Source organism: Ochotona princeps, chromosome 2 (genome assembly GCF_030435755.1).
Source record: "Ochotona princeps isolate mOchPri1 chromosome 2, mOchPri1.hap1, whole genome shotgun sequence".
NCBI lineage: Eukaryota > Metazoa > Chordata > Mammalia > Lagomorpha > Ochotonidae > Ochotona > Ochotona princeps.
In genome coordinates, this window is record NC_080833.1 from 76,284,010 (window position 1) to 76,309,216 (window position 25,207).

General features: G+C 39.1%; 1 protein-coding gene across 3 annotated transcripts in view; it reads left to right on the forward strand.

Annotated features, from left to right (window-relative positions):
• Window positions 1-21,738, forward strand: part of LOC101521942 (DBIRD complex subunit ZNF326-like) — a 30,571-nt gene extending 8,833 nt beyond the window's left edge. For 2 of the 3 annotated variants that reach the window (XM_058659055.1, XM_036494271.2), the window contains 7 exons: window positions 3,731-3,929; window positions 9,573-9,684; window positions 11,975-12,122; window positions 14,495-14,594; window positions 16,465-16,595; window positions 18,794-18,889; window positions 20,619-21,738. In XM_058659055.1, coding sequence (XP_058515038.1) covers window positions 3,734-3,929; window positions 9,573-9,684; window positions 11,975-12,122; window positions 14,495-14,594; window positions 16,465-16,595; window positions 18,794-18,889; window positions 20,619-20,903 — 1,068 coding nt within the window. In that variant the 5' untranslated portion in view covers window positions 3,731-3,733 and the 3' untranslated portion in view covers window positions 20,904-21,738. Of the gene's footprint in view, window positions 1-277; window positions 1,201-1,328; window positions 1,446-3,730; window positions 3,930-9,572; window positions 9,685-11,974; window positions 12,123-14,494; window positions 14,595-16,464; window positions 16,596-18,793; window positions 18,890-20,618 lie in introns of those variants that run through there. The other variant, XM_058659053.1, reaches the window with a different exon arrangement.
• Window positions 21,739-25,207: the final 3,469 nt, after the last annotated feature.

The window sequence follows — 25,207 nt, forward strand, 5'->3', positions numbered from 1 at the left end:
TATGATAGAAATTTTGAAACACATAGTATGATTGCTATGGTTTAGAATTAAATATCTTCTATTTATGAATGATTGAAATGTGACTTGTAAATGTTTTATCAGTTACTGCTGTGTTACATTGTAAATGTGATATGCATAAACTATTTCTATAGATGTTATAATTTGTAATTGTGGGCCTTATATTGTTACAAGATATTTGACTTTTGTAATCCTTGTTTTGGGTTTGTGAGAAGTAAGATAATTTATTTCTTCTGTTAGTTAAAATCTTGAGGAGAATGTGTTTTTCTGTAGAGTAGTTTATATGATCGTTTCCTGACAGGAAACGGTTTTTCTAAAGTAGAGATATTATAAAAATATGTTTTCATCTGCCTTGAAAATTCATATGCAAAGGGTATGCATTGGTGATCTTTTATGTTCTGTTTGATGTGTTTATCCTCTTAGATTTGCTAGTCTATAAGTAAAAAGTTATGTAAGATTGATTATTGACACTGGCTGAAGTTTGGTGTAACTAGAGATAACTTCCTAAATTTTGACTGTGACAGACACAATGAAGCAGTTTTGTGATATAGATTATTGGGGTGCAAATGGATCTCTGTATCACAAATTAGCCTACATCTGTGTAGTCTTCAATTTGAGTTCCAGCTGAAAGCCAAAATACTGTAAATGCTTTGTTATTTTCACTATTAGCAATGAATTCAATAGTTTGTGAACTTTAGCAGATGAACATTTTTCAAGACTAGGGCTGGGCATAGATTATGACAGTCAAATCTTAATAAAATAAGAGCTGCTAACAAGCAGATTTTTAACCTGAGGCTTATAAAATTCAATTTCTGTTTAGAAACTGACTCAGATAGCTTTCTGTCTGGTCTCATGGTGAATTGCCCAGCCCTAATCAAGTGTGAACAAAATTAGAACTGTATAAACCAGAATGATATAAATGAATTTTAGTTGATAAATGTCATCTTATAATTTGTCTTTTGAATTGTCTAACATTAGTAAGCTTACTTTTGTTTTTTCCCTCACTGTGCAACTTTTCCAGGTTTGGACCTTATGAGTCTTACGACTCCAGGTCTTCTCTGGGTGGGCGAGATCTGTACAGATCTGGCTATGGTTTTAATGAACCCGAACAAAGCCGCTTCGGAGGTAGTTATGGTGGTCGATTTGAGAGCTCCTACCGGAATAGCCTTGACTCTTTCGGAGGTAGAAACCAGGGCGGGTCTAGCTGGGAAGCACCTTACTCCCGTTCAAAATTGAGGCCTGGGTTTATGGAGGACAGAGGAAGAGAGAATTACTCTTCCTACAGCAGTTTTTCTTCACCCCATATGAAGCCTGCACCTGTAGGCTCTCGGGGGAGAGGAACGCCTGCTTATCCTGAAAGTACGTTTGGAAGCAGAAACTATGATGCTTTTGGAGGACCATCAACAGGCAGAGGCCGAGGCCGAGGAGTAAGTACAACAGAATCTTTTCAGATTCTTTTCACTAGTCACTCTTTTAAACCCTTTCAAGACCATGTTTTTTTTTTTTTAACTAGCATAAACACTGTTGATCCCAGTGTATTTTAAGCAAAAGCTGACTCATAAACATAATTTTTAGGTTCACTGTAAGTTTTTCTAGCACCTCAGTAAGTGGCAGTTTAAGATGATTGATTATAAAATTGTGCCAAAGCTCCCTTTTTTAAAAAAGGTGAGGATATTAGGTTTGGTCTAAAAGGGGTTAAAAGGAGTTGCATTTTTCCTTGTGAACACTAGCAGTTTTGCTAGTGGGACAGTTTTGGATTATTGTAAAAGCTAACAGCCCTTTTAGAGTTTTTGAGTAGGTTAAAGGTGCAATGTATGATAAAATGTTTATACTTTGCTGCCAAACTCCAGCATGTAGAATTTCTTCATAGCTCCCTGTTTCACATTAAACACAAGTTGGTGATAGAACAGGATAACCTAGCTATGTTTCTGTGGTGAGGGAGTTGATGTGTTTAATAGATTGTAGAAAGAGTTTTGGTCAGTGTAATTTTTCCCAATTCACTCTGTTAAAGTATGTCCTATTGTTGGTTCTTTCATTTTTCCATATGTCACTAGCTTTACTCTTGCAGTGATTTCCTTCTTGGAGAGAGAGTCCTAGGAATTAGTAGTTTGTAAATTGTTGCCAAAATGAATATATATACGAGTCCTCAGGTGCTTCATTTCAGATACAGAGTGTAAAGATTATGCTTTAGGTTTCTAGGTAGCTTGGTTGGTGGGAAATTTTAGCTAATAATTGTATATAGATTGTGGGGTTATGATGTAGTTTGATCACTTGAAGATTATTGTATTATGGCTAGAAGATTTTAAAATTAGTTGCTCACAGTATTCTCTGCCAAGGAAAATACTTTTGTTAAGCAGTGTGGTAGAACACATGTTTTTGACTCATTAACCTTTGCTACACCAGTGCAGTTTGTCAATACTTGTGTAGAAATTTTGCATTTCTAAGTTATTCTTGTATGAAATGCATTGCACCTTTAATGGATAATTAGTGAGGATTTTTCTGCTATGACTTTTAAAATTACCTGGAGACACTAATTTTTTGAAGTCTAGGCTTAATAGGTATTCCTAAGCATAGTATACAAATGTAAGCAACCGAGATGTTGCTTTTCCACCATGCTTCATGATTGTAGATTGATTGAAATTAGTTTGGGGAATAGGCTTTGGGTTTGGAAACTGATGATCCTCTCCAGTTTGAAAATTTGGAATACACTACACATTATCCTGCTGTGTTATTTTTAGGCAAAGGACTTTTTCTTAATGAGACTTCAAATATCACTTTTGTTTTCATGACAGTAAAACATGTTTTCCTATACTACCATTCTATTCTGAATGGATGTTCTTTCTCTCCTTCTGATACTGAAGTAGATGAACCAGTAGGACCTTCATTTTTAATCTTCACTTGTACAATTCCCATTGGGTCCTTCTCTTCAGATTATTCCTCAGTCTTATAAAAGGTTAGCAAGATAAATTTCTATGGACAAGTAGCCTCTTGGTGTAGTGGGTTTTGTTATTCAGAGAAAAGGAAGGGACACAAGAGTCATTTGATTGTATGACTCTTTACCTCTAAACTTTGGCTTGTTGGGCTTCTGGGTCAGAATATGTCTCTGTAGGTAAGAATGTGAATGGAAGGTCAGATGCAATTCTGGATCTGAAGTGTGTCTTGGAAGTTGATGCATGGTAATGCTTTAACTCTCCTATTTCATACTAATGTTCCATCTCGCCTTCTCATTCCCTTTTTCAACAGGGAGACATTCTAAATGATATCTGGATCTTTTTTTACTTCAAACTATAAATATGGTCTTTGTATACATTAGTTTTCAGCCAGTTTTTAGTAAAATAAAGATTTCTTTTAAGGTCTTTTAATGGGAAAACATCAATTAGGAACTCTGAAGAGGAGTTGTCAGTGAGTTGTACAAGTGGTAATATTCTGACAGGCACATATGTTTATCATTTCAAGTATTTTTGAAATGTAAAAATAAAAAAATTAGGAAATATTCATATTTGTTCCACTGGAAATAAAAATATCAATTCACTGGATTTGAGTTCATGTTATAATTCACAACATTTTTCATTGTGTGTTCAGTGTGAACATGTACAATTTAGTTATATTCCAGAGAATTTTCAAGTGACAATTACTAGTTAACTAGAGCATTTTGTGTGAATTCACATCTTTGGACAATATGCTAATATTTCTTGATTTCACAAATTTGCAGCATATGGGTGATTTTGGAAACATTCATAGACCCGGAATTGTTGTTGACTATCAAAACAAACCCACCAATATGACAGTTGCTGCTGCAAGAGGAATAAAGAGAAAAATAGTACAGCCATTTAATAAGCCCGGTGGAACCTTTATCAAGAAAGCCAAGCTAGCAAAGCCGACGGAGAAGGTGAATCTCAGTAAGTCGCCTAGTAAGTGAAGGAAAAAATTACTGTTTCCTGGGTAGAATTTCTTTTTTGTTAAATTCAGTGTGTTTAGATTTTATGTATATATAGAAAAATTGCATAATGATTCCAACTTCAGAAAATCTGCTGTCATTACTAATAGTATATATTCAGTGACTTCATTATTTTAACAAACGGGTTGTTGAGATGAGTGCAAGTGGGCTTTCATTTGCTTGACTAAGTTTAGGGTGACCACGATGGTTTGACTGGGCCAGGCTAAATATCTGGGAACCCAGTTTCTTGGCCATCACTGCTGCCTCTTAGGGTCCACAATAGCAGGAGGGTGGAGTCAGGAAGTGAGACTCACATTCAATCCAGTATCTCTAGTATGGGATGCAGGCATCTTCACTGGTGTTTTAGCTGCTAGGTCAAACACCTCTCCTCCCCCGTGACATTGCGATTTATCATTCATTAGTACTCAAAGGTACTTTTAAATTAACATCTGGTGGTCCATTCTTTCTCCTTGAATCCTGTGTGGTAGTGCTAGAACATCTTAATTTTGTAAAAGGCTAACTCATGATCTTGATTGAGATCCCCTTTCTTGGCTGTTAGATAATATTATAAGTATAGCTGAAAATGTGATTTGTCATAAAATCTTTATTGGGACAAAGTTTCATGATGCCTGATACTTGGGAAACTGTTCTAGGAAATTAACTTGCTTTTTGATTTTCTGGACAAAATCTAGAGATAATCATTTATTGTACTAAAAATGTAGAGTCTGAAAATGAGCTTAAACAATTTCATTTATGATGGCATCAGAAAGATGGTAGTACAAGGGATTACACTTAACAAGAGAAGGTAAAATTATACTTGAAAATTACAAGATGTGGAAAGAAATCAGCAAATCTTCACAGAGTGGCATATTGATGCTGAAAAAATGACAGTGTTCTCTATGCTCAGTGTAATTCCTATCAATTCTTGCCGATTTCTTGCTGATTCCCAAATTCTTAGGGAAGTATAAGGTCCTTGGCATAGCCAAAATCTTTAAAAAGTAGATGGAGTCGTACTTCATGCTTCAGAATTTGTTGTGAAACAAGAGTAGTGAAGACTGTTGACACAAGTACAGACATGGATCAGTGGACTAGAATCGAGGGTCCAAAAATAAGCCCAAACATCTACGATGAATTAATTTTTAACAAGATGTCAAAGACTATTCAATGGATAAAGAATATTCAACAGGTAGTGTGTGGATAATTGGATAGCTACACGCAAAGGCTAAAATGCAAGAGCTGCAACTACAATGCTCTTTGAGGAAAACGGAGCAAGTCTTTAAGGAATTCTTGGATATGGTATGAAAAGCATGAGCAAAAAGTGGAAAAATAAATAGTACTTTATCAAAATTAAAGTTGTGCTTCAAAGAATACCATTAAGAAATAGAATACACACTAAAGAAAATACTTGCCAGTCACATCTCAGAAGGAACTTGTATCTGGAATATATTAAAAGCTCATTCATCCAACCTAGTGAAATACATAACCTAATTAGGAAAAATAATATGAATTGCTATTTCTTCAAAGGGATATAAAAGTGGCCAATGAACACATGATATAGTGCTCAGTAGTTATCAAAGTGTAGCTTTTCATTACTGCAGTGATACACATGAGTCAATTAACTTTCTAGCAGAAAAGATTTATAAAGCTCACAGTTTTGATTGTTCAGTGTCTCTAGATTAGTGGCCCCATTGGTTTCACCCATGTGATGATGGTAGTGGATGGTGATTGTGATGTAGGTGCAAAGAAAGGATGGGTCAGATGAGCCAGGAAGCAGGGACAGTGGCTACTCATCCAGGATTTTATAACCAAAAATATTGAAGGAACTAGCTTCCAAAGACAAATGGGCTGAGCTAAAGACCTTCCACTGTACCCACCCTCCTATAGATCTTTTTTTTTTTTTTAAAGATTTATTTACTTCATTACAAAATCAGATATACAGAGAGGAGGAAAGACAGGAAGATCTTCCGTCTGATGATTCATTCCCCAAGTGAGCCGCAACGGTTGATGTTGTGCTGATCCGAAGCCGGGAACCAGGAACCTCTTCCGGGTCTCCCACATGAGTGCAGTATCCCAATGCATTGGGCCGTCCTCAACTGCTTTCCCAGGCCACAAGCAGGGAGCTGGATGGGAAGTAGAGCTGCTGGGATTAGAACTGGTGCCCATATGGGATCCCAGGGAGTTCAAGGCGAGGACTTCAGCCGCTAGGCCATGCAGCCGGGCCCTCCTATAGATCTTAAATGCATTAAATACTACTTAGGGTCTTTGATGTGTGGGTTTGAGGTTTAAACATCTAAATGAATTTGGTAGCCAAATCATATGCAGACTTGTAGAGCTGAGAAATATAAATCAATTGTTATAAAGTATGTCTTCATATTGCCTAGAAATAAGAAACCCTAGCAAGGGGAGAAAGCATAACGTTAGTGCACTGCTAGGGGAGATGTAAAGTTGGACAGCCACTTTGGAAAACAGTTTGGAAACTCCTCAAACAATTAGAATTGCCATTTGACCTATAATATTTGTCATACCCAAGAAAAATGAACACAGGTTCACACAAAAATGTATATGTGGATGTTTGTTTTAACATTATTTATGGTAGTTGAAGGGTGGAAACAACTCAAATATCCATGAAGGGATGAATAGATAAACTATATGGCATGTCCATACAATGGAATATTTGGTTAACAGAATATAGTAAGATGCTGATAACAGAAATGAATCTGGAAGATTGTACTGAATTAAAGCAATCACGAAAGTTCATATATTTGGACCCAATTGATAATCTGCCTGCAAGTGCCAGCATCCCATATGGTCACTGGTTTATGTCCTGGGGGTTCTACTCCCCATCCAGCTCCTTGCTGATAGCCTGGGAAAGCAGCAGAGGGTGTGGCCCAAAGCGTGGGATACCTGGAAGAAACTCCTGGCTTTTGGCTTCTGATCAACTCCTCTCTGGCCATTGCGGCCGTTTGGAGGGTGAACCAGCAGATGGAAGATCTTTCATTCATCTCTGTTCTCTATAAATCTGCCTTTCCAAAGGAAATGAATATATCTCTAAAAGATAGTTCATATATTTTATAATTCTTTTCATGTGGAAGTACAGAATAGGAAAAATCCATAGAGACAGCAAATAGATTAATGATTCTTTGGGCTCTTGGCTAAGTCTTATGGGAGCCTGACAAGAATCACAGAAAAAATACCTAGTTTTATTTGAAGTGATGAAAATTTCTAAAATTAAAGGCCAGAGTTGTGATACAGTTGGTTAAACTGCTTTATGTAACCTGTACATCCTGGATGGATGCTGGTTTGAATCCTGGCTGTTCCACTTTCCATCCAGCTCCCTTCTAATGTACCTGGGAAATCAGCAGAGGACAACCCAAGTGCTTGGGCCCCTGCACCCATGTGGGAGAGCCAGAAGAGTCTCTTGATTCAAGAATTTGACCTGGTCCTGTTGCCATTTGGGAAGTGAACCGGTAGATAAAACAACTTTTGCCTCTCTCTCACTCTGTCAAATAAAAACTTTTTTTTTTAAAAGATTTATTCATTTTATTACAGCCAGATATACATAGAGGAGGAGATACAGAGAGGAAGATCTTCCGTCCGATGATTCATTCCCCAAGTGAGCCGCAACGGCCCGAGGCGCACCGATCCAAAGCCGGGAACCTGGAACCTCTTCCAGGTCTCCCACGCGGGTGCAGTGTCCCAATGCATTGGGCCGTCCTCAACTGCTTTCCCAGGCCACAAGCAGGGAGCTGGATGGGAAGTGGAGCTGCCGGGATTAGAACTGGTGCCCATATGGGATCCCGGGGCTTTCAAGGCGAGGACTTTAGCCGCTAGGCCACGCCGCCGGGCCCAAATAAAAACTTTTTTAGTAAAAAGAAAATTTCTAAAATTGTGAGGGATATAAACACATATGAAACCACTGGGTTATTATTTTTATTTTTAGATTTATTTTTATTGGAAAGGCAGAGTTACAGATAGAATAAAAAACAAAGATCTTCCGAATAAAAAACAAAGATCTTCCACCTGTTGGTCACTTCCTAGATGGCCAAAATGGCCAGAGGTGAGCCGGTCCAGAGCTGGGTGCTAGGACTTTTTTCAGGTCTCCTGTGTGGGTGTAGGGACCCAAAGCTTTGGGCCATTTTCTGCTGCTTTCTCAGGTACATTAGCAAGAAGCTGGGTGGGAGGTGGAGTACTCAGGACTTGAACCTATGCCTACATAGGATATCAGAGCTGCAAGTGTAAGCTTAGCCAACCACAGTGCCCCAGATGGTGCATTTTAACTGGGTAAATTTTGTAGTGTGTGAATTGTATCAACAAAGCTTGGAAAAAGTTTAGAACCAAATTATATTATTCCTTTAGTGTTGTCCATTGTCTTTATTTGGAAGCTAGGGAGGAGAAAGAGAATGAATTTCCTGTTCTCTGGTTTACTCCCCAAATGCTCACAAGCAGCCAGGTTTGGAGCAGGCTGAAACTAGGAGTCAAGGGATCCAACTGCTTGGCCAATGGCCTGCTGCCTCCCAGTAGCAAGCTGGAATTCAGACTGGAACCTGAGCCATCCCTGCCAGCTGTACATTTTGGATGTGCACTAGCACGTGGAGATCTCTCTAACGGTTTTCAGATAAATTAAGAAAATGTTAAAAAGAGATAAGTAGGGCCCGGCAGGGTGACCTAGTAGGCTAAAGTCCTTGCCTTGAACACGCCGAGATCCCATATGGGTGCCAGTTCTAATCCTGGCAGCTCTACTTCCCATCCGGAAAGCAGTGAAGGACGGCCCAATGCTTTGGGACCCTGCACCTGTGTGGGAGACCTAGAGGAAGTTCCTGGTTCCTGGCTCTGGATCAGCACAGCACTGGCCGTTGCGGTCACTTGGGGAGTGAATCATCGGACGGAAGATCTTCCTCTCTATCTCTCCTCTCTGTATATCTGACTTTGTAATAAAAATAAAATAAATCTTTCCAAAAAAAAGAAAGATAAGTAGATCAAAGCAATGTACTGCATTTGTTCTAAAAAGGGAGTGCTGATGACATGGTACAACATGAATGAACTGTAAAAACAAGCTATCCAAAAAAGGCAGCAGACTGTATCATTCTGTTTGTATGAAATAACTAGAATCTTCAAATCCATAGGAGTAGTACTTTGGAGAGTTTTAGGAGTGTGGCCACTTGTTTAGTGATCATGGGGCTTTATTTGAAGTGTTGGAAGTTCTAGAACTGCATAATGTTAGTGATTGCACACTCTTACTCGGGTCTTAACTGCTAGGCTAAGCCTTTGCGCTTCTTGCAAGGTCAGGTTACTTGAGTGTTTCTCAAAGTGTGTTTGTCTTCAGGATGATTTCCAATGGTAGATCTTACTGTTTAGAATAAGGATAAGAACAAAATGAGTAGGTGTAAAGAGTAATGAGCAAGTAAAATACAACGAAATTCTCAATATTCAAATGAAGTCTCTTCAGTAACAGTTCAGAAATACAGTGGATAGTTTCAAACTCGTTTTTCTGATGAGTAAAATTTAGGTATGCCCATTAAGTGGAGTTTTTTAATGCCTGTACTTTATGAACTTGTTGCTTTGAAGTCAAGAATGGAAGATTGATTTTTAGCTGTGCCCCTTTTGTCTGATATCCTAGCAAAAACTGATCCTAAAAACGAAGAAGAAGAAAAACGACGGATTGAGGCTCGACGAGAGAAGCAAAGGCGCCGAAGAGAAAAAAACAGTGAGAAATACGGAGATGGGTACAGGTTTGTACTTACTGGAATCAGAATATTGGGCTTATTAAAAATAGCTCCCTGCAACAGGCAAATTAATTAGTTGGGAACTGAAAGGATTTTTAAGGGTCAAATGAAAAAGAATTGATTAAAATGTTGGGAGCACTTTTCATTTTTGATGTTTATATATAATTACTCTTTAGAAACCATAAGAAAAAAGGTATATTCAAAATGGCAGTAACAATAGAAAGTATCCAGACTCTCGTGTTCTTAAAAAGAAATATGTATCACTCCCAAGATGGCCTCAATGGTAAGGAATGGGCCAAATTGCAGCCAGGAGGCTGGAGCGTCTAGGTTTCCCATATGGGTATGGGGCCATCTTCCACGGCTTTCTTATGTGCAGTAGCAGGAATCTGGAACCAAAATAGAGCATTTGGGACTTGAACTGGCACTGCTAAGAGATCCCAGCATTGCAGGCAGTGTTATGGTACACTGCCAGCCCCAGAAATGACAGGGAATATTCAGGCAAACCTGAAAAGTACTTTTAAGGTTGCTTCATAAAGGTCATGGAAGATGAAATTAAAGATAAGCTCTAATACAAAAACATTGAGATCCATGAGAAAATTTTTGGTAACATGCATGTTAGGAACTTTTGAGCATTTTTTATATGATTTCAGAATTTTGCATCGCAGTTTAATCTTTTGATTCATTTTGTATGAACTTGTTGAAGTCTGTTAGGCAAAATGTAAACTGTAGCAAGAAAGAGTACTAATAAAGTTTTGAAAAAAGACTAGAATTGCTGTTCATTTTGACTGAATTCCTCCATAGTATTGCTTATACTAGAAGGATAAATATTAGAAAACTTAAAAAGTTTATTTTTTTTTTTTCATTCAAAATACATGTTTACTCTTTAAGAATTGTTTGTCCAGTGTGAAAAGATTTAAGTGTTTTATCTAAGTAAAATATATAGGTAGATGAAACTGTCTTACTGATTTGAAAGACAAGAATGGACAGAGATTAAGTTGCCAGAGATAGAGGCAGCTGTCCCATCTGCTGGGTAGCTCCCCAAATCGCTACAACTGCAGACGTTTTGATGAAGAGCTTTCAGAGTGTACGAGTTTCCTTCCATGTTAAATTAAAATATTCTCAGGCCCAGCACAGTAGCCTAGTGGCTAAATCCTTGTCTTGCATGTACTGAGGTCTCGTATGGGCACTAGTACGTGTTCAGCTGCTCCAGTTCCCATCCAGGTCCCTACCTGTGACCTGGGAAAGCAGTGGAGGATGTCCTAAAGTCTTGGGACCCTGAACCCACTTGGGAAACCCAGAAGAAGCTCTTGACTTTGAATGGACTCAGCTCTGGCCATTGCGGCCACTTGGGGAGTGAACCAGTGGACAGAAAATCTGTCTCTCCCTCTCTATCTGCCTTTCCATAAAAATTAAATCTTTAAGATACTCTCACTTGGTCTTGAGATATACATTGATGTAAACATTTTTTGTTCCAGAATAAAGTTACCTTTTTAAAAAGAAATCTTATTTCAAAGAGTTAGCATGAGGAATTGAGAGATCCCTTCCATTTCCTAGTTCATCTCCCTAATGGCTGAGTTGTCCAAAACTGGGCCAGGCTTAAGCCAGGAGCCAAGAGCAAGGAATTTCCTCCAGCTCTCCCAGATGGGTACAGGGGTCCAAGCACTTGGGACATCCTCCAATGCATTAGCAGGGAGCTCAGTTGGAGGTGGAGTAGCCAGTACTTGACGTGCCTTAACCTGTTAGGCTACAACACAGGCCCCCATAAACTTGGCTTCCATTTCATTTCCGTGAACTTTTGTAATCCTCTCATTTGCATTTTTCCATGCTAGAGCTGTTAGTCACCTACAGTGGTCATTAGGAGCCAGGATTTGATCACCCAGCAGCTCCATAGGAATAAATTATGGTTGTCTGGTGAGCCACCTGACTTTGTATATATGTGGTACATTAGTGGTTGAAAATCTTAAGGGTGAAGCAATGAAATAAGTTGTAAAACTTTGGAATGTGAGAACTTCACAAGGTTTGCTTTTAATGGTCTGGGTTTAGAAGTGTGTTTTAATAGATCCATTGATCCCATTTTTCTTACCGAGAAGCTTGAAGCTGAACCAGAAATACAAAGGTGAAATAATGACTTTTCCACCCAGAGAGATAAAGTAAGAATAGTTTTGCTGACTTAGCTTAACTTCATGTTAATCAAAAAATAGAGGAAAGGAAATCACTTGTGCTGGTAAAAAGTAGTTTCAGTGGTATATTTTTAAAAATCAAGATAATTTTTAAAGAAAAAACTTTTTCATTTCAGAATGGCATTCACATGTTCATTTTGTAAATTTCGAACATTTGAAGAAAAAGACATTGAACTACATCTGGAAAGTTCTTCACATCAGGAAACATTAGATCATATTCAGAAACAAACCAAGTTTGATAAAGTAGTTATGGAGTTTTTGCATGTGAGTAGCATTTTCTAAAGGATATACATTTTATCTGATGTAAATTGCTTCAGTTTTCCTTGTTTCATTGTGTTTCTGGAAATTTAGTTATTTAAAGAATTATTGAAAAGTTAACCCATAGTTAGATGTGAATCCTGATATAATAGAATTTGGATTTATTATTTTATTAGTCATTTTGCAGTTTTCATGGTAATTCTGGAATAGATATCCAGCACATAGATTCTCCTGACCATGATTTAGTGCTGTAGATTCAAATACCATCTATTGAACACCTACTGTATAGGTAGGATGGTAGTGGGTACTTTCATTATTCAGTTGAGCCTCATACCAACTCTTGTTTACCATGAAAGGTCAACGCTCAGAGCAGTAATGTGACAGTATGAGGTCGTCTAAATGGAGATCCTCAAAGTCCAGTGTTTGTTCAGTATCCATATTATCAGTAAGTGATCATCAGCTTAACATTGTTTATTGGATATCTGAGTGATGCTATGCCAGGTACTGGAAACACAGTATCAGCAAACTAAATAATTAGAAATGTAATATATTCACACTTAGATGATTCAGTATAATGGAGATGCCAGGAATATAGAAGTATATATATTAGAAGAATGAGAAAGTGGTAGGAATGCCAAAAGCAGGGACTTGAGCTTGATGGATTGCTAATTGTAAATAACTGAATTTTGGCAGAAGTGATGAGATTACTAGCAAGTTAGAAATAACTGATTATTCAGATCTCAACCCTCTAAATAAAATTCCCTTAAAATTTCTTCTCTGTACTTTCTTACATGCTTTAATCATCATTTGTGACTTAAATACCCAGCTGCCCTGAGCTGTCCTCTGACTTATCTAGCTTTTTCTTGTTAAAGTTGTTTTATTTGAAAGAGTGATTTGGGTGGGTTGAAAAGAGTACAAGCATAAGAACACTTCCATCTGCAGGTTCACGTCTCAGATGGCCACAGTGGCCAGCAGTGGGCCAGGCTGAAGCCAAGAGCCAGAATTTCAGCCAGCACTGAGGTCATCCTTGCTGCCTTCCCAAGTGCATTAGCAGGCGGCTACATCAGACAGTTGGGAGTTAAACCAAAGGCTGTATGGGATGCTGGCCTTTAGACAGTGGCATGCACAAACCTTTGTGCCATAATGCAGGTCCCTATAGTTCTTTCTTTCTTCCTTACTTTTTTTTTTTTTTTTTTAATTGGAAGTCAGATATACAAAGGAGGGAAGACAGAGGAATATCCTCTGTCTGATGATTCACTCCCCAAGCGGTCACAACAGCTGGGGCTGAGCCAGTCAGGAACCAGGAGCCTCTTCTGGGTCTCCCACGTGGGTGCAGCATCCTAAGGCTTTGGGCCATCCTCGACTGCTTTCCCAGGCCACAAACGGAGCTGGATGGGAAGTGGGGCTGCCGGGATTAGAACCAGTGCCCATATGGGATCCTGGCACATTGAAAGCAAGGACTTGAGCTGCTTGGCTATTGTGCCAGGCCCTAGCTCTTTTTTTTTTTTAAGCAATTGAAAAGTGCATGTTAGCCTATGGAATTGTATGATAAGATTAAAAATAGGGGGGAAAGGCATGTAAATTATTTATAAATGTGGGTGGAGGGCCCGACACGGTGGCCTAGTGGCTAAAGTCCTCACCTTGAATGCGCCAGGATCCCATATGGGTGCCAGTTCTAATCCCGGCAGCTCCACTTCCCATCCAGCTCTCTGCCTGTGGCCTAGGAAAGCTGTGAAGTACGGCCCAAAGCCTTGGGACCCTGCACCCATGTGGGAGACCCAGAGGAAGTTCCTGGTTCATGGCTTCTGCCATTGCGGTCACTTGGGGAGTGAATCGTTGGACGGAAGATCTTGCTCTCTGTCTCTCCTCCTCTCTGTGTATCTGACTTTCCAATAAAAATTAAAAAAAAAAATCTCAAAAAAAAAGTGGATGGATAGAGACAGAATATGAGTGCATATCTTACACCTGTTGGTTCACTCCTGAAGTGCCTGCAGCAGCCATGCTAGTCTGTGCTGAAGCCAGGAACTCAAGCCAAGTCTCCCACAGAGATTACTGGAACCCAGTTACTTGATCCATTACTGCCCCTTCTTAGGTGTGTGTTCATAGGAAGCAAGAATTGAAAGCAGAGCAGGGACTTGAAGCTAGATACTCTTAACATGAAATGCAGGGTTCCTAAACTGTGTTTTGATTGCTATGCCAGTAGCCTCTCCTTTTGCAGTTCTCTTTGCTGTCTTTGTATGCCTAGAATACAATTTGAAAACGGAATAATTTTGATAAATTTCTAGTAATCTCTTCAACTAGGTTTAAGATCCTTCAAGACCATGTTTTTCCTTCAGAGGATAAGAATATTGGAAACTGGATTCTGTTTTGTTTTTTAGGAATGCATGGTAAATAAATTCAAGAAAACATCTCTTCGTAAGCAACAGGCAAGTAGTCAACCAGAAATAATCAAAATAATTGAAAAAGATATTATGGAAGGTAAGTGTTTAAGCAAGTTTTAGAAATTTACCTGGACATTTTGTATTTCCCAATAAGTGTTAATCTAAATGATAAACCTTGTGGGTATATGTTACTGTTACACTTGCTGTAGCCCCAAAATTAGTTACTAGAAATGAACCTGTTATTTCCTGTTTTCATATTGCAAATTTATCACTACATACCAATTATCTCCATCACTTCAGTTTAAAGGAAAAATCATCTTTTCCTCTGGGTGAAAAATACTGAACTCTGATTTTCAGTCTTTTTCTTTTCTCTTGACCTATAAACTTGCTTTTATTTGACAAAGCAAAAGTAATGAAACAAAACTATTTACCAGATCTTTACATCTGTTTATAATCTATTTCTTAAGCATTACATTTTTTCAGATCCTTATCTATGTTCATGACAATTGCAATATTTTCCCAGCTCCTTTTTTTTTAACTCCATTCTAACCTCTAATTTTACTCTAGGAGCTTACTGCATGTCAGGGTTCAAATACCTAGGCATAACAGAAAACTATTCATGATGTAGGCCCTCTTTCTCCTTTTTTTTTTTTCAAGGTACTAAGTAATACCCAGCCGTATTGATTCCTTACAATTCCCAGAAAGTACCGTTTTTCTCTCATTCCTTTCCTTTTCATATTTTTGTATCTTTACCTATAATAAACTTGATTAATTTTGTTTTCCTTTGCCATAAATTTATTTACTTAGGGAGCAATACGGAGCAAGAGAGATCTTTCATATTTTGGCTAACACTTCAAATGACTACAGTGGCCAAGGCTGGGCTAAGTCAAAGCCAGCAGCCTGAAATTCCATTTGGATCCCTCTTGGGTAGAGGGGCCCAAGAACTAAGGCCGTTTTCTACTCCTCCCGAGCATAATGGCAGGGAGTTGGATTGAAAGTGGAGCAGCGGAGACTCAAAGCAGCACTCCTGCAGAATGAATGGCTTAACTCCACTATGCCATCATTTTGTGGTACATTTTCAGGATGCTACAGATTAATCGAATATTCTTTATGAATCTGAATGATACCTTTTCCCCTTTGGTTTACAGTATATGTTTATAATCACAGAATTTCCTATTTTATCTAAACAATCAGTATTTGCTTTCCTTTTATCTTATTCTTTTGAAAGGATAATTATAGGCCACAGAACATGTTTATATAACATGATGAAGAAAGACATTTCAATTAGATATTAGAATTTTAAGATACTTGTTTGAGAGGCGGAGTGTATGCATGTGTGCATATGCGCCTGTATTTAATTCACTACATATATACATGCGATGATGGGCCTGCATCAGGTTAAAGCCAGGGGCTAGAAACTCCTAGGTGGGTGTTAGCAACCCAACTACTTGAGCTGTCAGTTGCAGCCTCCCTGTATGCATGTTAGCAGGAAGTGGGAATTGAGAATGGAGTCAGAACTCAGCCACTCAGGCAAAATGTCTGTGTCTTTATGATTTGATTAGTTACACATATATTTTTAAAGCTCTCTATGTAGATTTATTATATGATGGAAAAATTCACATCTATTCTCTGATCCTTTTTTGGAAAAAAGGGTAGAATAATCAAGGAAGCTAGTGAAACCTTGAATCTTATGAATCAGAATATATGGGTCTTTTTTAAAAGAGTGATTGATTTTTTTCAGAATTCTTACTTTCATCAAGTTTAAAGGTCTGACAGCAGAGAAAAATTGTCCATCCTTTGGGTGTCAGAGGTCCAAGCACTTGACATTCCTGGTGCCTCCTAGAATGGTATTGGGACTTGATCTAGCAGTCTGATATGGAATGCAGTCATCCCAGGCAGCAGTTTAAGCCATTGCATCGCACTGCCTGCCCCAGCGCATGCTGCTAACAATTGGATTCTTTTTGAAGGTGTCACTGCAGATGATCACATGATGAAAGTGGAGACTGTTCATTGCAGTGCTTGCAGTGTCTATATTCCTGCGTTACACAGTTCAGTCCAGCAGCATTTGAAGTCTCCTGATCATATCAAGGGGAAACAGGTAACTATTGATTAGTCTTAAGTTGTAAATTGTTGAATTGTCTTTCAATTCTTTTTGTTCTAAGGCCATTGTTTCATGCCTATCTGTAGACAATCTTATTTATCTAAAATATGAATCATTTTAAGTATCTTCAGGCCATATGGTGCAAAAGTTAGGATTGTTGGCTCTGGAGCGAGACTTTGAATTCCCGTTCAGTAGTAAAATGTATTGATTAGCAACTAAGATGCTTTGTCTAAGTTTGCATATCTATAAAAAAGATGGACAGTCATTCTTATGTAATTTTTAAGGTATGGAGGCAACTGTTACACTACTTGGTTTTTTTTCAACAAGTTAATTTTTGATGAAGTTAATATAGTTGTGAAGGATGTATGTCCATGTGGACCACCGATTAGGGTGGGGGGGGCGTGGATGAGACGATGACTTTTTTGCATTTGCATTTACTTTCTTTAAAGTTGGTACAGTATAATTTTTAGAGTATGTGGGTGTTAAAACAAAAAGGAAAGTAAACATTTGATTATAACTTGGTTTTTTTGAAGACTAGGTTAAATAAACTTGAAAACTAGAATTATCAGTTTTAATACTGTTATAGTTAATAAATAGGATATTCTTGATACTTTTACCACCTTCCCCCCCCAAGATTTATTTATTTGAAATAGTAACTGAGAGATGAAAAGGCAGAGAGTTCATCTGTTGACTGTCACTTCCCAAATCGCCTCAGTGACCAGGGCTGGACCAGGTTAAAGCTGGGAACCCTGGAACTCCACCAGGATCTTCCACAGGGGTTCCTTGAGCCCACATAACTTTCAGTCTTCCTCTGCTTTCCTAGGTGCATTAGTAGGTAGCTGAATTTGAAGTCAGTCAGCCACTGGCTCTCAGATAGGATACCAGTTTTGTGTGTGGTTGTTTAACCCACTGTGGCAGTAGTGGACTGTTTTATTAACATATTTCTGCTTCTGTGTTAGCTAGTTTTACTTAGTCAATTCTAAAAATTATTGTTATTATTATTATTGCGAAGTCAGATATACAGAGGGGGAGAGAGAGAGAGAAAGATCTTCTGTTCACTGGTTTACTCCCTAAGTGACCGCAATGGCCAGAGCTGAGCTGATCTTAAGCCAGGAGCCGGAAACCTCTTTACGGGGTCTGCTATGTGGGTGCAGGGTCCTACTGCTTTAGGCCACCCTCGACTGGGTTCCCAGGCCACAAACAGGGAAGTGGGGCCACTGGGACATGAACTGGTGCCTGTATGGGATCCTGGGCGTGCAAGGCGGGGACTTTAGCCACTAGACTACTGTGCCGGGCCGTCGTCAGATTTGTTTTAAACAATACAAATTTGTGTTGTGAGAAACTTGTTCTTTTGAAAAGCAAATTGAAAAATTCAACTGTTTGAAAAGCAAATTGACATTCTCAGATTAGGTAGAGTATGCTGAAATAGATATTTTGTATAGAGTGAACCTCATTTTAACCTATGACTCCTTTAAGTACTTTTTTTATAGTCTTGTGTCTTAAAAATTCCTCTCTGACACCTTTTTGGCAATCACATTTCATTTTGCTGTCTTTATATAATACACTCTGGCAGTAACAGCAATCCAGAGAAAGACTGGTAACTTATGGCATAAAAAAGTTTTTGATAACATGAAAATCAGTGATTGAGGACTGATGCAGGTGGCCCACTTAGTTAACTACTCTTCACTCCTGCAACACCAGCATCCTCTGTGAGTTGAGTGCTGGTTCTTGTCACGGTTGGCTCCACTTCCAGTTTAGCTCTGTGCCAGTTGCCTGAGAAGGCAGCAGAAGCTATTGAAGTTCTCAGGCCCCTGCACCCATGGAGACCCAAAAGAAGCTCCTGGCTCCAGATCATATCAGCTGCAGCTATTTGGGAAATGAACATCAGATCTAATCTCTTTCTTTTCTCTCTTGTGTGTAAATCTGCCTTTCAAATAGAAAAAAAAATCTTTGAAAAATTTCAGTAATTGGAAGAGGAGAAAGTAGATGAGTGAAAAGGAAGAGTATACAGTATTTAGTGTGTGGATTAAATATTTTTCATTAAAGCTGGTCAGCTTATTGAATGTGCCTTATTTTAATCCATTAGTGATTTAGATTATGTCACAGTATCTACCTATTATTGCTCTTTACCTTGGTTTGTTAGAAGATCATGGCATGTCTTTCATTTATTCTTATTGTGCTTTGTTTTTTTATAGGCTTATAAGGAACAAATAAAAAGAGAGAGTGTCTTAACTGCTACAAGCATTTTAAATAATCCTATAGTGAAAGCACGCTATGAACGTTTTGTTAAGGTAAGGTTTAAGGACAGAAGATTTTTAGTTAGTATTGCCATATTTGAATGGTCATAGTAAGTAGTAATAAACCTTTATGAAATTCAAATACATCACATGAGCAATTTTACTCAGTACCTTCCCTGTAAGTAAAGACCTTTTCCCCGTAATGGTTGGAATTTCTTGCTCTCAGTGCAGGGATTGAGACAAAAGATAAAATGTTGCTTAAAATCATTGTGGGACCAGTACATAAGTGTATTTTGAGAGTTTCTTGGGAAATTGTAAGGATAGGTCTTAGATAGTGCTGCCATCTAACTTCCAATTGTATCATCTATTTGAAATTGCCAGTGACCCAATTATCACATCTGAGGGTCCTTAAAGAATTGAGCATTATTATTTTAAACATAAACAAGTCAGATGGTACAGTCTCCAAGAAGCCTCATGCAGCTTTAATAATGACATATTTTTCAATCCTGTTTCCATCATATGACACTGTTTATAGCTTCTTTTTGAAGCAGTTTTAATAGATGGTATTTTACTATCCTGGTTTTCCTCCTGCACCAAGTGTCTCCTCTTTTTTTCTGCCCCCAAGTGTAGACATTTTCAGTTTTATCCTCAGCCCTGTTTTCTGCTTTTTCAGTCCTTCTTCAGAGCTATCCTATTTATATTTTTTTCCTGTGCGCTTTATATGTGCAAGTCTTGGGATTTTCTTTGTATCATGGCTGCCTGGTAAACTTTTAGATGTCTGTAATTCTAAATATATTTTTAACATTCACCTACATTCCCTTTCCTAATTTCAATTTTTGTACTCTGTTAATGCTGGCACCACATGTTTAACACATCTCTCTTCAGGGCTTTTAGGGTAGTCCTTCAGTAGTAGTTCTTTACTTACCACTCTGCTTCATCCTACACATTCTGTCTGCTTCACCCTATGGTGTAAAATCAGTTGCAGTTCTTTCTTTCTTTTTTTTTAAAGATTTATTGTTTTTTTATTGCAAAGTCAGATATACAGAGAGGAGGAGAGACAGGAGAAGATCTTCTGTCCGATGATTCACTCCCCAGGTGAGCCGCAACGGCCATTGCACGCCGATCCGATGCCAGGAACCTGGAACCTCTTCCGGGTCTCCCACACGGGTGCAGGTTCCCAAAGCATTGGGCCGTCCTCGACTGCTTTCCCAGGCCACAAGCAAGGAGCTGGACTGGAAGTGTGACCGCCGGGATTAGAATTGGCGCCCATATGGGATCCCGGGGCTTTCAAGGCGAGGACTTCAGCTTCTAGGCCATGCCGCTGGACCCACAGTTCTTTCTTAATAGGCCTTGCTGCCTCTTCATTTCTTAATGCATTAAGAAACTGCTCTGATGGTCAGTCGTATATAAAATTTGTTCTGGGTGTGGAACTTGAATGTTAAAATGTTGTACCTGTTAATGTTTACACTGAATTAATGATTTGTCTGTTTTTGTTTGCTTATTTTTAATTAGAAGTAAGGCATGGTATCTAGTAGGTAAGACAAGGTACTTGATTTTCATTTCCATTTAATGCATGATTTCAGAACTTCAGTTAAGGAAATATAGACTTTTAAGACCTCCAGTTTATAGAATATAATGACTTACATTGTAGGTAAGTAGGCACTCAGTAAATATTTAATGGAAGAGTCTGTTCAAATAATTATTTTCCATGGTACAACAAGGAAAAATTCTATGGATGCAAAATAGATATTCTGGTTTTAAAAGCTATTTCTTATGTTTTTAGGGTGAGAATCCTTTTGAAATTCAAGACCATTCTCAAGATCAGCAAGGAGATGATGAAGATGAAGAAAAGATAGATGAACCTGTGGAAGAGGAGGATGAAGAAGAGGAAGAAGCAGAGGAAGAAGCAGAGGACGTGGAGGAAGCCGAAGCTGCAGAGGATGTGGGAGAAGCTGAACCAGTAGAGGAAGTTGGAGCAGTGGGGGCAGCGTGGGAAGAGGAGGGAGGGGGGGAAGAGGAGGGAGGGGAAGAAGCAAAGGAAGAGCCTATTGACTTCACTGTTGAATAGCTTGAAGAAAATTAAATGTAAAGCATTAGATTTAAAAAGAGCTTTAAATCAGTGCTAATATGGAAAAGGGTAAGAATTTAATATTTTAAAATGAGTTAATATTCATGTTGCATGCATTCCACACATTAAAATTTGTTTTATATCATTTCTAAATGTTTGACATTTGTTTAATAAAATGAAGGTAAGACTATTTTAGTTTAGTTTTTATAGCTACCAAACAGATCTGATAAATTGTTTGTATAATTTTTAAGCTTGATTTTTATTACTTTATTGATGTTAAGATGAATCTAGATACGTATTGTTAGTGTATCTGTTCTAATCATTTGAACTCAAAAGCTGCTCTTGGGAGTGAATATTCAAGTGTGCATTAATTTTTTGAATACTTACCCTAGAAGAGAGAAATTGGGCAAGTATTTTGTGCTCTGATTGTGTATTTTTTTACTGCATTGGACATTGAATAGTAATTTGCGTTAAGATACGCTTAAAGGCTTTTTGTGACCATGTTTCCCTTTGTAGCAATAAAATGTTTTTTATGAAAACTTTCTCCCTGGATTAGCAATTTAAATGAAACAGTTCATCAATTAAATGACTATTTACAAATCAAGATTTGCCTTAATGTATGAATTCAGTTCAAAAGTATTAATAATCGAAGACTTGAAGAAATTTTCTTGGTCATCATATTTTTTAAAACTATGGCTAAATATTTTTTTTAAGCATTTCAAATGGAGGTCAGTCTGTAAACTGACCTTGTTTATACTTGTTTCATTTGTTCCTTTTCTCTGTGCCTGTGTCAAATCTTGAAATCTTCCTGAAAATACATTTGAATACAAATAAGCTTTTTGCAGTTGTGTTAGTTCTTTGTCATGTTTTTAAAAATGTAGCCTTTAAAAACAGATTCCATTTGTTTGAGAATGAGACAAAGATGTCCCGTCAACTGATTCGCTACCTAAAAGCCTAAAAAGGCTGTGTTATGCTGTGCTGGCTGGGCTGAAGGCAGGAGCTGTAATCCCAGTCCACCTTGGCAGAAGAGTCATCACTGCTGCCCACGGGTCTGCGTTAGCAGGGGATTGGAGTCAGGAACCAGATCGGGGAGTCCGACTCAGACACTGCTGTGTGATGCAGGCGTTCTGCGTGGCCAGGTGTGTTTTTTAGACTAGAGTCAAGAAGTAAGCTTTTTAAAATTCTCTGTTTTTAAAATTGTGTTTTATATTAATGGTTGATAAAACTACGCATTCAAAATAGAGTATAAAATTAGCAGATGATGATTTAAAAATTGATTTTATTTGTATTGAAAAGGCAGATTTATAGAGAGACAGAGAAGGCTCTTCCATCTGCTGGCTCATTCCCCAAGTGGCTGCAATGGCCAGAGATGAACTGACCTGAAGCCAGCAGCTTCCTCTAGGTCCCCCACATGGGTGCAGGGTCCCAAGGCTTTGGCATCCTCTACTGCTTTCCCAGGCTACAAGCAGGGAGCTGGAAGGGAAGTGGAGCAGTCGTGACGTGAACTGGCTAGCCCTGCCTGTAGCTCTGTTAAATAAAATTTAATGCAGAAGTGGAAGAGGTGGAGCCCGGCACGGTAGCCTAGTGGATAAATCCTGGTGTTACATATGCTGGGATCCTGTGTGGGTGACAGTTCATGTCCTATTGGCGCCACTTCCCGTCCAGTGCCCTGCTTGTGGCCTGGGAAAGCAGTGAAGGGTGGCCCCAGAGCCTTGGGACCTGCACCCACGTGGGAGACCCAAAAGTTCCCAGATGGAGCTTAGTTCTGGGCGTTGCAACCACTTGGGCGTGAATTACAAGATGAAAGATTCTCCTCTCCTTCTGTCTGTGTATCTGACTTTCCAATAAAAATAACTAAACCTTAAAAAAAATAGAGCTACACAAAGGGAGAGACAGAGATCTTCCATCTGCTGATTCACACCCCAGATGACGATAGTTCCCAGGACTGCACCAGGGCGAAGCCGTGAGCTGAAAACCCTCAAGATGGCCCGTACGGGAGACAGGGTCCCAGGTACTTGATGTTATTTGCTGCTTTCACAGGCACATTGGCAGGGAGCTGGATCACAAGTGGAGCAACGAAAGTTTGAACTAGAGCTCTGGTAAAGCGCATCAGTGTCTCATCTATCATGATGCCAATCCAAGGTCATTTATTCGCCAAAGGCTAGCTCCATCACTGAAAGGCAATGCTCTTGTTTATTTCAGTTTCTACTTTGGTCTCTTGAGGAAGGGGAGTTAGGGAATGTGTTGTATTTCGGTCAATTGAGTCACAATTTTGAGGCATGAAGTGGATGACTATGGGTATTTAGGAAATAACGCATTAGTGGTTGAATATATGCACATATGCAATTATGAATGGCTTGTCTTTGTGGAAAACAAGGCTTTTAAAGCTAGATTTTCGGGCTTACTACAGTTTTCTGTTGGAACATTTCCTTACATTTAAATGGGAAAAATCTGATAGTCAAACTCACTGTAGCAATTTGGAATTAAGTAATGGGAGGAAATTGGAATCTAGAGAATTTGGATCCTCTAGAGAATTTGAATGTTCTGTGGGGAATTTTAAGAATAATAGGATTTGATCAACCTTGTGTATTCTTTATTTTAAAAGATTTATGGGAGGACTAAGATAAATTTTCTCTGGGTGATGATTAGTAGTTGTTTTTTTGACACCACTTACAGGTTTGTTTTTTTTTTTAAATGGGCTGTTCCTGGTAATCTTGTTTAAGATAGGAAACTTTTGTAGGAATCCAGTGTTAACAATTTCTAGGTGAATGTATTAGAGTGGAAGATAGGAAAGAACATTTTTTATAAGAGATTTATTTTTATTGGAAAGGCAGATTTACAGAGGAGAGACAAATTCTTCATCACTGGTTCACTCCCCAAATGACCGCAATGACCAGAGCTGAGCCAATCTGAAACCAGGAGCTTCCCCAAGGTCTCCCACGCAGTACAGGGTCCCAAGGCTTTGGGCCCCCCTCAGCGACTTTCCCAGGCCACAAGCAGGGAGCTTATGTCAACAATTGAGGCACAGAACAGTTTTAGGAGGGGTGTGCAGAGATATCTTCAATACCTTAGTGAGGAGTAACTAATCTTTGTGTCCTACCTAGTAAGGTATACGTGAGTCCAAGCTGACCGTTTCCTGTCTGGTTCTAAGCTTTCCTTATTGGTCTCTATCTAATTTGGGGGAGGGGGGACTTCGGGGCACTTGAAGTGGCAGCTCTACCAGCTCCAGCCCTGGGGCCAACCTCTGCCTCCAGATTTTGAGGCAGTTGTGACGGGATGTCTGGTTGCTAAGCCAGATTGTATTGCTGTCTCAGGCCAGTGCTGCCGCTCACAGAACTGCTTTAAGCTGAAGCACATAACACAGCTTGCTGTTTGCCAAAATCAAGATAAGCGTGTATTGCAGAGTGTAAATATATGGGTTGCCAAAGTATGGTAGTGTTTCAAGGGTAACTTGCATACCACATGTGACTTTTTTTTTTTAAAGATTTACTTATTTTTATTACAAAGTCAGATATACAGAGAGGAGGAGAGACAGAGAAGATCTTCCGTCTGATGATTCACTCCCCAAGTGAGCCGCAACGGCCTGTGCTGTGCCGATCCGAAGCTGGGAACCAGGAACCTTTTCCAGGTCTCCCATGTGGGTGCAGGGTCCCAAAGCTTTGGGCCGTCCTCAACTGCTTTCCCAGGCCACAAGCAGGGAGCTGGATGGGAAGTGGAGCTGCCAGGATTAGAACCGGCGCCCATATGGGGTCCCGGGGCTTTCAAGGTGAGGACTTTAGCTGCTAGGCCACGCCGCCGGGCCCCACACGTGACTTTGATTCCTTACACTCAGAAGACAGGCAAAGAAACCTGCTGTCAGTCTCCCACTTTTCCTATTGATTGGTCATCCGTCCTTAGGAATTTTTCACGCCAAGTGACTAAATAGGAGCTGATAGTGTAGTGTGGTAGGCTAAGCCTCTGCCAGTAGCACCAGCATCCCAAATAGGTGCTGGTTTCTGTCCTGATTGCTGAACTTCTGGCCTGGGAAAGCAGTGGAGGATGGCCCAAGTTCTTTGGACCACTGTACTCACATCGGAGACACGGAGGAAGCTCTGGGTTCCTGGCTTTGGATCAACTCAGTCCTTGCTGTTGCAGCCATTTGAGGAGTGAATCAGCAGATGGAAGATCTGTTTCTCCATCTCTCTAACTTTCAAATAAAAATAAAACTAAAATATAAGCCTTAGATGATTGATTTGAGAGTCAACCAAGAAACAGCAAGCGTTTAAGGGAAGGAACAACATGAAAGGTAGCAAACTTTAATTTTT